At 38.5% G+C, this 12,308-nt stretch overlaps 1 protein-coding gene across 6 annotated transcripts in view; it reads left to right on the top strand.

Annotated features, from left to right (window-relative positions):
• The window catches only part of GFM2 (GTP dependent ribosome recycling factor mitochondrial 2), a 61,921-nt gene that overhangs the window by 33,088 nt on the left and 16,525 nt on the right, over positions 1-12,308 (top strand). For all 6 annotated transcript variants that reach the window (XM_025448016.3, XM_025448017.2, XM_049097949.1 and 3 more), the window contains 4 exons: positions 1,052-1,200; positions 2,450-2,590; positions 2,675-2,774; positions 5,019-5,208. In XM_025448016.3, coding sequence (XP_025303801.1) covers positions 1,052-1,200; positions 2,450-2,590; positions 2,675-2,774; positions 5,019-5,208 — 580 coding nt within the window. The remainder of the gene's footprint in view (positions 1-1,051; positions 1,201-2,449; positions 2,591-2,674; positions 2,775-5,018; positions 5,209-12,308) is intronic.

Raw genomic sequence — 12,308 nt, 5'->3', positions numbered from 1 at the left:
TAATTTTTTTATTTTTTTTTAAATTTATTTATGATAGTCACACAGAGAGAGAGAGAGAGAGAGAGAGGCAGAGACATAGGCAGAGGGAGAAGCAGGCTCCATGTACCGGGAGCCCGATGTGGGATTCGATCCCGGATCTCCGGGATCGCTCCCTGGGCCAAAGGCAGGCGCCAAACTGCTGCGCCACCCAGGGATCCCCTTGTTCAATGTTTAAATGTTAGGTGTGATGTTTATTGTGCCTTATAGTTGCATAACATGATTTCTGTTTTCAAAAGCTTATAATCTGAGATAGAATTGACCCACCATGTCTCTTATCAATAACTTGCAAGCGCACCCAAGTTTTTCTAGGTTTTTGAGGTCTTTCAAATTTGATTTCCACTTTGATTTTTCATTTTTCTTTGGATTTGATTGGATGTGGGTCTGATTCCTTTGAACAATTATAATTCATAGTTACATTTTTAATTTCTGGTCAGTTCCTCTATTAGACTATAAATGCTAAATCAGAAGTATATTCAAGAAATATTTTTAGGGGATCCCTGGGTGTCGCAGCGGTTTGGCGCCTGCCTTTGGCCCAGGGCGTGATCCTGGAGACCCGGGATCGAGTCCCACGTTGGGCTCCCGGTGCATGGAGCCTGCTTCTCCCTCTGCCTATGTCTCTGCGTCTCTCTCTCTCTCTCTCGCTCTCTCTGTGTGACTATCATAAATAAATAAAAATTAAAAAAAAGAAATATTTTTAAACCTACTTATTCGAAGTAATTTTTCTAGCTTCTGGGGATTTAGCAGTGTTTTTATGGGACTCGTTATAATGCTTATATGGATTTTGTATTCTAGTGGGTGGGGAGACAGACAATAAACCATAAATACATATCCAAGATACCAAATAGTGATTAATGTTATAAAGAAAAGTAAAGAATAATAAAGCCAGAAAGAACAATGGAAGTGTGCTAAGTAGTTCTGTTTTGCATAGTTGTTGGGGAGGTCATCTAATTCTGAGTTACTTTGGTCGAGGCCAGTATACCGCACACAGAATACTTCTATCTCTGCCTTATAGCTACAGACTGCAATACACAGAGTAACCCTGGCTCAGACAGCAGTGCCTGTGCTTTGTGGAAGTGCCCTGAAAAACAAAGGGGTCCAGCCCTTGTTAGATGCTATTACTATGTACTTGCCTTCACCCGAAGAGCGCAACTATGAATTTTTGTAAGTATGCACGTGTTAAATTAAAATCTTACATCCTTGAAAAAACAGGCAGATAGGTCTTGTTTCACAAAGAGTAGTTGAATCATCATTTTTGAATAACATTGGCAAAGAATAAATTATAAATAATACAGAACTCTATGTTACTTGAAAGGGACATTTGTCATTATCTCTTGTAACCTGCTATGTTTACAGATAGAGGTAGAATATGTGGCTTTTTTGCTGTATAAAAGTAGAAGTGTTTACTAAGCTGTCTTATTTTTTTTACAAAACAGTATGGGGGGATGTTTGATAAATATTCTGTAACTATGTTTATACTAGATTTCAAGCTTTTTAATAAGCTCAAAATACTTTGTGGCTATAAAGAAAGGTCATCGTTTTACTTTTGTTGCTAACAGCTTTGTACTTAGTGATAAATCCTCTAAAATCTGCGTGAGCATTGTACAAAATGGCAGTTAGAAATGGGCTTTAATCCTTTAAGTAGAACATGAATCACTTTACATGTCTCTCAATTGGAGAAGCATTAATGGTAAAGTGATTATGAGCTTGGACTGTATGCTGTCTGGATTTAAATTCCAGGTCTTCCAAGTTATTTAACCTCTTACCTGTAAAATGGCAGAGAATATAACATATACAATAATATTTAATAGAAGTGTCTCACCTACTTTGAGTCATGGGCTCCTTTGAAACTGAGGAGAACAGGGAGCTTTTCCTTAGAAAAATGTGCCTGTTTGTAAAATTTGGTAATTTCATAAGGATTCGGGTTTTCTGAAACTTACTAATGCACACTAATTTAAGGACATCAATCTGTGAGAATCTTGGTCGTGTAAACAAGTTCAAGTTTATAGTGTAGATTTCTGTGGTTATGCAACTGGAGAGAAAGTGGGAAGGAGTGAAAGTAGTAATTGGAAAGTACCTACCTTATATGTATACCGTGTGCAGGCTTTTGTGAGTAGTAGTATGATGTCCCTAGGTATATTTTCTGAGGAATTAACTCTATGCATTGGAATTATTTGCAAGTAGAGGTAATATTTGTGAAAGGATCTATTATTTTAGTTTTGAGGAATAATTTAGTCCAGTGGAGGAAGGGAATTGTAGTCAGTACTGACATTATTTAATCAGTCTGAGTAGCTAAACTAGAAGATAAGAGGGAGGACATTAAGGTTAGGTTTGTACAATGATTCTGATATGATCTTCATAGAAACATGAGAAGTGTATTTTAAAGGCTTTTCTGTAATGTCTTAATTTATAGGCAGTGGTATAAGGGTGACTTATGTGCCCTGTCATTTAAAGTTCTTCATGACAAGCAGCGAGGACCACTGGTGTTTATGCGCATTTACTCTGGCACGATAAAACCCCAGTCAGCCATCTATAATATTAATGGAAACTGCACGTAAGTAGCAGCTTAGGTTATTTTGTAAAATTGTACTCATTTCTTTAAAAATTCTTTTACTAATATGAGTGATGATTTTTACAGGGAGAGAATAAGCCGTCTTCTTTTGCCATTTGCTGACCAACATATAGAAATCCCTTCACTGACCGCTGGTAATATTGCTTTGACAGTTGGCCTTAAACATGTAAGTGACCAGATGGTTTCTCCAGGAAATACTAACTTAAATGCTTAGTTGAGGGATCCCTGGGTGGCGCAGCGGTTTGGCGCCTGCCTTTGGCCCAGGGCGCGATCCTGGAGACCCAGGATCAAATCCCACGTCCGGCTCCCGGTGCATGGAGCCTGCTTCTCCCTCTGCCTGTGTCTCTGCCTCTCTCTCTCTCACTGTGTGCCTATCATAAATAAATAAAAATTAAAAAAAAAAAAAAAAAAAAAAAAAAAAAAAAAAAATAAATGCTTAGTTGAAAGCAGATATTTTGATGTAACAAAACCCCACAATCCAAATAGCATCAGTAGGGGGATAATGAATATTGTAGGCCTAGTCATCAATGTGGCTGAATTTCATAATAGAAGGAAAGAAGATTACAGAAGACTATAAACAGTATGGAGTATATTCACATGAAGTTCAACTTCGAGTAAAATAATATACTATTCATGGTTACATACCTGTGTTACAAGTTTAATAAATATTTTGTTACTGGGTTTTCTCCTGTTTTGATCACTGCTGACAGTTTAACCTCATAACTGATCCAGATAATAACTGAAGATATTTTGCTAATGAAGGAAGGCTCCTTCCTGAGAAGAATCCTTCCTGAGGGCAAGGATTTTAGTGTCTTTTCTTTATCTTTAGTCCCTAGATCAGTGCATCACACATAGTAGGCAGTTCATAACTTTCGTCAGGTAAATGGATGAAAATAGTTGATGTATGTGTTTTTGCTAGGTTAAAACTATAAAGACATTTCATTTATATATGGATTAAATTGAATACATTTTCTCATTAAACTTTGGTATATTTGGCATTTAGGATAAACATTGTTACTTTGAACATTTTTTAATCTCTTAATGATTAATTGATGGATTCAAGATCTCTTAGTATAAAATTTCAACAGTCCAGGGCACTTGGTGGCTCAGTCAGTTAAGCATCTGCCTTTGGCTTGGGGTCATGATCCTATGGTCCTGTGATCAAGTTCCACATTGGGCTCCCTGCTTAGTGGGGAGTCTGCTTTTCCTTCTCCCCTTATCCCTTCCGCTTTCTCACGCTGTTTCTCACAAATAAATAAAAATCTTTAAAAAAAATTAATAAAATTACCACAGTCCAAATATTGGACTTTCAGCATTGAAAATATCCTCTGTCTACCCAAAGGCAGGAGCTCCATGTACATATTTGGAGTTACACAAATACATTTGAACTATTGCTTCAGTAGGAATATCTATTTTTTTTTAAGATTTTATTTATTTATTCATATAGAAAGAGAGAGAGAGAGAGGCAGAGATAGGCAGAGGGAGAAGCAGGCTCCATGCAGGGAGCCTGATGTGGGACTCGATCCCGGGTCTTCAGGATCACACCCCAGGCTATAGGCGGTGCTAAATTGCTGCGCCACTGGGGCTGCCCGGGAATATCTTTACAGAGAAGGAAACTGGCACCCAACTTTATAATATTTAAGTTTAAAAGTGAAATTACAGATTTATTTATTTATTTATTTATTTATTTATTTATTTATTTATTTTTGAAATTACAGTTTTAAAAAATAACGAGTCTATTAAGAAGCTATCAATTTTGCATAGAAAATTCTGGTTTATTGCTTATTTTAGTTAATAGATTTTCTGTAAAAGAGCAAAAAAATTTTTATATTTTTTAAAGATTTTATTTTTTTATTTATTTATGAGAGACACAAAGAGAGAGGCAGAGACGTAGGCAGAGGGAGAAGCAGGCTCCATGCAGGGAGTCCAATGTGGGACTTGATCCCAGGACCCCAGGATCATGACCTGAGCTGAAGGCAGACGCTCAACCGCTGAGCCACCCAGGCGTCCCCAAAATAATTTTTTATTGGTGGGCAAACTCTAGAATGGACTTCTAGTAGAACTAGCTTATTTTGCCCTGATTGAAAATTTAGGAAGGTACATTTGTTTTACCAGATGAATTTTGGATATGGGGGGGGGGTCTGTGTGTGTGTGTGTCTGTGTGTGTGTGTGAGAGAGAGAGAGAGAGAGAATGTTTTATTGTTAGGATTTATTATAGCAGCATTTTGGATAGAATTTTTACTCAAATTTACCTATGCAAAGTTACAGCGAGTTTTATGAATTTGTCTCTGTTTTAAGTTCTGTTGAAAGTGTCACATGAAAATTTTTCCTGTTTGGTGAATCTTGGTGGAAGCTGAGTGCTTGCCAAGAGCTTTTTTTTTTTTTTCCAAGGCATCTTGTTTGCTTACAGACAGCCACTGGAGACACCATTGCCTCATCCAAGTCCAGTGCATTAGCTGCAGCTCGTCGAGCCGAAAGGGAAGGAGAAAAGAAGCATAGGCAAAACAGTGAGGCAGAGAGACTTTTATTGGCTGGGGTGGAGATTCCAGAACCTGTTTTCTTCTGTACCATAGAGCCTCCATCAGTGGCTAAGCAGCCAGGTACAAATAGTTTTGATGTATTAATTAGTGCTCTGATAATTTAGATAGAAATAGTTATGTTATATCCTCAAAAGGTTTCTTACATGATTGAGTTCAATTTTATCAGAATTTATGGATAAGTATTACTTGTGATTAGTCTCATTTATTATTTAAGATGCTTTGATTTTTACAAACTTATTTATTTTCTTAGATATTGGCCATTTTTTGCATATCCTGTTTTTCCTTACTCTTGTTCTTGTGGTACTGTCTGTGGCATTATAAGTAACCAGCGTCGGGACTGCCTTTCCAGTTATATTAATAGACAGTTACCAATTTATAACTGATTGATTTTCTCATCACCATTTATAAAATACTCCTTTTCCTTTCTTCCTCACCCAACCCTTAGGACTCAGTGAAGATATTACATACTCTGGTTAAAGTTGTTTGACCTTTTTGAGTGTTGTGTACTTCATTCTTTAGCCTGTTTCCTCAGAAATCTTCAATGGCTCCTCATTATTTACAGCACAAATTCAGACTCCTTAATATGGTATATAAATATGATTTCAGCTGTATTATTTCCACTTAGCTTTGGCTACATATTACAGAAGCCCCCCAAATAACAGATATTTTAATGAAAAGTTTATTTCTCTCCCTTGTAAAATATGACTTGAGTTGGTAGCCCAGGGTCAGAGGGTGGCTCTACCAGGTCACTAGGCACCCAGCCTCCAGTTTTTCCGCCTTGACTCTGAGTGCATAGCTCCAGTCCTTAGTTACAGCACAATGGCTACTAGAGCCTTTGGCATCACAGAGTAGTTCCTGACAGAGGAATGGAGTAAGGAGGAAGAAGATGTGTTCCTTTTAAGATTCCTTCTTGAGTACTGAGGACGAAAGAAAGGGGAAGATCCTTAGCCAAATTAGGGGTTCTAGTTCCTCACCTGTGGAACTGGAGTTCACATGAAAGAAGTCTGAGTACTGGTCTAGGACAGCCCCCTAAATACTGGAGGAAGCTAAGTCTCTGCTTCTCTAGTTGGCAAAGAAATCGCAATTAAGCTAAAACAAGTGTAGCAGCAGTTTTCTTGTCACCTTAAAATGCCATGAGGTCAACTAAGTGTAGTCTTGACTCCAGTGGAGGAGGATCAGACTGCCCATTTACATTAGACCCCAAACAAGATATCTGAGTTTTTAAAAATATGTTTGAAAGTCACTTCAAACATAATGTGAGCACATGAATTCAAATTGTGGGATTGAGGTTAAATTATACCGGCCAACTTTAAATTTCCTGCCTCAGCTTTAACTCCTTGAGGAGAAGTTTGGTGTCCAAACTAAGTCTCCGGGCATTAGCTTAGAGGTCCCAAGCCCCACTGGGCAGGGGATGTCCTAGAGTCCTCCTTAGACTTCTTTCAAACAGATCTCCACATTCTTTTTTCTGGCCCTCCATTGTATTTAACCCATAATCGTGTTTTTAGCACTTGACACCCTGTTTTCATCTCAATACACTCCTGAAGGATAGATTTATAAGTGTTTTTGAATGAATTTATTTATAATAAATTTTCTGTGTTTTCATTCCAAAAGCTACAGTGTCATAAGCTTGCTTTCTTTCTTTGAAAATCTGAAGATAAGATACTATCTAAAATAATGCCCCTTAACTTTAACGTATATAATACATCTCTTGGAATTCTTGTTAAGTGCAGACTCTGATTCAGTCTGGAACCTGAGATTTGTATTTCTTTTTTTTTTTTTTTTTTTTATTGGTGTTCAATTTACTAACATACAGAATAACACCCAGTGCCCGTCACCCATTCACTCCCACCCCCCGCCCTCCTCCCCTTCTACCACCCCTAGTTCGTTTCCCAGAGTTAGCAGTCTTTACGTTCTGTCTCCCTTTCTGATATTTCCCACACATTTCTTCTCCCTTCCCTTATATTCCCTTTGACTATTATTTATATTCCCCAAATGAATGAGAACATATAATGTTTGTCCTTCTCCGACTGACTTACTTCACTCAGCATAATACCCTCCAGTTCCATCCACGTTGAAGCAAATGGTGGGTATTTGTCATTTCTAATAGCTGAGTAATATTCCATTGTATACATAAACCACATCTTCTTTATCCATTCATCTTTCGTTGGACACCGAGGCTCCTTCCACAGTTTGGCTATCGTGGCCATTGCTGCTAGAAACATCGGGGTGCAGGTGTCCCGGCGTTTCATTGCATTTGTATCTTTGGGGTAAATCCCCAACAGTGCAATTGCTGGGTCGTAGGGCAGGTATATTTTTAACTGTTTGAGGAACCTCCACACAGTTTTCCAGAGTGGCTGCACCAGTTCACATCCCCACCAACAGTGTAAGAGGGTTCCCTTTTCTCCGCATCCTCTCCAACATTTGTTGTTTCCTGCCTTGTTAATTTTCCCCATTCTCACTGGTGTGAGGTGGTATCTCATTGTAGTTTTGATTTGTATTTCCCTGATGGCAAGTGATGCAGAGCATTTTCTCATATGCATGTTGGCCATGTCTATGTCTTCCTCTGTGAGATTTCTGTTCATGTCTTTTGCCCATTTCATGATTGGATTGTTTGTTTCTTTGGTGTTGAGTTTAATAAGTTCTTTATAGATCTTGGAAACTAGCCCTTTATCTGATATGTCATTTGCAAATATCTTCTCCCATTCTGTAGGTTGTCTTTGAGTTTTGTTGACTGTATCCTTTGCTGTGCAAAAGCTTCTTATCTTGATGAAGTCCCAATAGTTCATTTTTGCTTTTGTTTCTTTTGCCTTCATAGATGTATCTTGCAAGAAGTTACTATGGCCGAGTTCAAAAAGGGTGTTGCCTGTGTTCTTCTCTAGGATTTTGATGGAATCTTGTCTCACATTTAGATCTTTCATCCATTTTGAGTTTATCTTTGTGTATGGTGAAAGAGAGTGGTCTAGTTTCATTCTTCTGCATGTGGATGTCCAATTTTCCCAGCACCATTTATTGAAGAGACTGTCTTTCTTCCAATGGATAGTCTTTCCTCCTTTATCGAATATTAGTTGCCCATAAAGTTCAGGGTCCACTTCTGGATTCTCTATTCTGTTCCACTGATCTATGTGTCTGTTTTTGTGCCAGTACCACACTGTCTTGATGACCACAGCTTTGTAGTACAACCTGAAATCTGGCATTGTGATGCCCCCAGATATGGTTTTCTTTTTTAAAATTCCCCTGGCTATTCGGGGTCTTTTCTGATTCCACACAAATCTTAAAATAATTTGTTCTAACTCTCTGAAGAAAGTCCATGGTATTTTGATAGGGATTGCATTAAACGTGTATATTGCCCTGGGTAACATTGACATTTTCACAATATTAATTCTGCCAATCCATGAGCATGGAATATTTTTCCATCTCTTTGTGTCTTCCTCAATTTCTTACAGAAGTGTTCTATAGTTTTGAGGGTATAGATCCTTTACATCTTTGGTGAGGTTTATTCCTAGGTATCTTATGCTTTTGGGTGCAATTGTAAATGGGATTGACTCCTTAATTTCTCTTTCTTCAGTCTCATTGTTAGTGTATAGAAATGCCACTGACTTCTGGGCATTGATTTTGTATCCTGCCACGCTACCGAATTGCTGTATGAGTTCTAGCAATCTTGGGGTGGAGACTTTTGGGTTTTCTATGTAGAGTATCATGTCATCGGCGAAGAGGGAGAGTTTGACTTCTTCTTTGCCAATTTGAATGCCTTTAATGTCTTTTTGTTGTCTGATTGCTGAGGCTAGGACTTCCAGTACTATGTTGAATAGCAGTGGTGAGAGTGGACATCCCTGTCTTGTTCCTGATCTTAGGGGAAAGGCTCCCAGTGCTTCCCCATTGAGAATGATATTTGCTGTGGGCTTTTCATAGATGGCTTTTAAGATGTCGAGGAATGTTCCCTCTATCCCTACACTCTGAAGAGTTTTGATCAGGAATGGATGCTGTATTCTGTCAAATGCTTTCTCTGCATCCAATGAGAGGATCATATGGTTCTTGGTTTTTCTCTTGCTGATATGATGAATCACATTGATTGTTTTACGGGTGTTGAACCAGCCTTGTGTCCCAGGGATAAATCCTACTTGGTCATGGTGAATAATTTTCTTAATGTACTGTTGGATCCTATTGGCCAGTATCTTGTTGAGAATTTTTGCATCCATGTTCATCAGGGATATTGGTCTGTAATTCTCCTTTTTGGCGGGGTCTTTGTCTGGCTTTGGAATTAAGGTGATGCTGGCTTCATAGAACGAATTTGGAAGTACTCCATCTCTTTCTATCTTTCCAAACAGCTTTAGGAGAATAGGTATGATTTCTTCTTTAAACGTTTGATAAAATTCTCCTGGGAAGCCATCTGGCCCTGGACTCTTGTGTCTTGGGAGGTTTTTGATGACTGCTTCAATTTCCTCCCTGGTTATTGGCCTGTTCAGGTTTTCTATTTCTTCCTGTTCCAGTTTTGGTAGTTTGTGGCTTTCCAGGAATGCGTCCATTTCTTCTAGATTGCCTAATTTATTGGCGTATAGCTGTTCATAATATGTTTTTAAAATCGTTTGTATTTCCTTGGTGTTGGTAGTGATCTCTCCTTTCTCATTCATGATTTTATTAATTTGAGTCTTCTCTCTCTTCTTTTTAATAAGGCTGGCTAATGGTTTATCTATCTTATTAATTCTTTCAAAGAACCAACTCCTGGTTCTGTTGATCTGTTCCACAGTTCTTCTGGTCTCGATTTCGTTGAGTTCTGCTCGAATCTTTATTAACTCCCTTCTTCTCTTGGGTGTAGGATCTATTTGCTGTTTTTTCTCTAGCTCCTTTATGTGTAAGGTTAGCTTTTGTATTTGAGTTCTTTCCAGTTTTTGAATGGATGCTTGTATTGCGATGTATTTCCCCCTTAGGACTGCTTTTGCTGCATCCCAAAGATTTTGAACGGTTGTATCTTCATTCTCATTAGTTTCCATGAATCTTTTTAATTCTTCCTTAATTTCCTGGTTGACCCTTTTATCTTTTAGCAGGATGGTCCTTAACCTCCATGTGTTTGAGGTCCTTCCAAACTTCTTGTTGTGATTTAGTTCTAATTTCAAGGCATTATGGTCCGAGAATATGCAGGGGACAATCCCAATCTTTTGGTATCGGTTCAGACCCGATTTGTGACCCAATATGTGGTCTATTCTGGAGAAAGTTCCATGTGCGCTTGAGAAGAATGTGTATTCAGTTGAGTTTGGATGTAAAGTTCTGTAGATATCTGTGAACTCCATCTGGTTCAGTGTATCATTTAAAGCTCTCGTTTCTTTGGAGATGTTGTGCTTAGAAGACCTATCGAGTATAGAAAGAGCTAGATTGAAGTCCCCAAGTACAAGTGTATTATTATCTAAGTAGTTCTTCACTTTGGTTAATAATTGATTTATATATTTGGCAGCTCCCACATTCGGAGCATATATATTGAGGATTGTTAAGTCCTCTTGTTGAATAGATCCTTTAAGTATGATATAGTGTCCCTCTTCATCTCTCACTACCGTCTTTGGGGTAAATTTTAGTTTATCTGATATAAGGATGGCTACCCCTGCTTTCTTTTGAGGACCATTCGAATGGTAAATGGTTCTCCAACCTTTTATTTTCAGGCTGTAGTTGTCCTTCTGTCTAAAATGAGTCTCTTGTAGACAGCAAATAGATGGGTCCTGCTTTTTTATCCAGTCTGAAACCCTGCGCCTTTTGATGGGGTCATTAAGCCCGTTTACATTCAGAGTTACTATTGAGAGATATGAGTTTAGTGTCATCATGATATCTATTCAGTCTTTGTTTTTGTGGACTGTTCCACTGAACTTCTTCTTAAAGGGGAATTTTAAGAGGCCCCCTTAAAATTTCTTGCAGAGCTGGTTTGGAGGTCACATATTCTTTTAGTTGCTGCCTGTCTTGGAAGCTCTTTATCTCTCCTTCCATTTTGAATGAGAGCCTTGCTGGATAAAGTATTCTTGGTTGCATGTTCTTTTCATTTAGGACCCTGAATATATCCTGCCAGCCCTTTCTGGCCTGCCAGGTCTCTGTGGAGAGGTCTGCTGTTACCCTAATACTCCTCCCCATAAAAGTCAGGGATTTCTTGTCTCTTGCTGCTTTAAGGATCTTCTCTTTATCTTTGGAATTTGCAAGCTTCACAATTAAATGTCGAGGTGTTGAACGGTTTTTATTGATTTTAGGGGGGGATCTCTCTATTTCCTGGATCTGAATGCCTGTTTCCCTTCCCAGATTAGGAAAGTTTTCAGCTAGAATTTGTTCAAATACATATTCTGGCCCTCTGTCCCTTTCGGCGCCCTCGGGAACCCCAATTAAACGTAGGTTTTTCTTCCTCAGGCTGTCGTTTATTTCCCTTAATCTATCCTCATGGTCTTTTAATTGTTTGTCTCTTTTTTCCTCAGTTTCCCTCTTTGCTATCAACTTGTCTTCTAGGTCACTCACTCGTTCTTCCACCTAGTTAACCCTCGTCGTTAGGACTTCTAGTTTGGATTGCATCTCATTCAATTGATTTTTAATTTCTGCCTGATTAGCTCTAAATTCTGCAGTCATGAAGTCTCTTGAGTCCTTTATACTTTTTTCTAGAGCCACCAGTAGCTGTATAATAGTGCTTCTGAATTGGCTTTCTGACATTGAATTGTAATCCAGATTTTGTAACTCTGTGGGAGAGAGGACTGTTTCTGATTCTTTCTTTTGAGGTGAGGTTTTCCTTCTAGTCATTTTGCTCAGTGCAGAGTGGCCAAAAGCAAGTTGTATTGGGAAAAAGAGAAAAAGAGAGGAGAGAAAGAAGGAAAGAAAAGAGAAAGAGAAAAAAAGGGAAGAAAAAGAAAAAAAAACGAAAAAAAAAAAAAGGAAGAAGAAAAAGAGAAAGAAAAAGAAAGGAGAAAAAAAGGGGGTGGGGGAAGGAAACAAATCAAAAAGCAAAACAAAACAAAAACAAAAACAAAAACAAACAAACAAAAAAAAGAACCACCGGGGAGTATCTTCTGATTCTGTGTACTTTAAGTCCCTTGGCTTCTCCTGGAAGTTGTCCGTCTAGCTGGTGTTCTGAGGGAGGGGCCTGTTGTGCTGATTTTCAGGTGTTAGCAGTTGGGGGAGCTGCTGTGCCCCTGCCTGGTGCAGGG

Source organism: Canis lupus, chromosome 2 (genome assembly GCF_003254725.2).
Source record: "Canis lupus dingo isolate Sandy chromosome 2, ASM325472v2, whole genome shotgun sequence".
Taxonomy (NCBI): domain Eukaryota; kingdom Metazoa; phylum Chordata; class Mammalia; order Carnivora; family Canidae; genus Canis; species Canis lupus.
The sequence above is the reverse complement of the archived record's forward strand: the minus strand, read 5'-3'. Positions and strand labels throughout refer to the sequence as shown.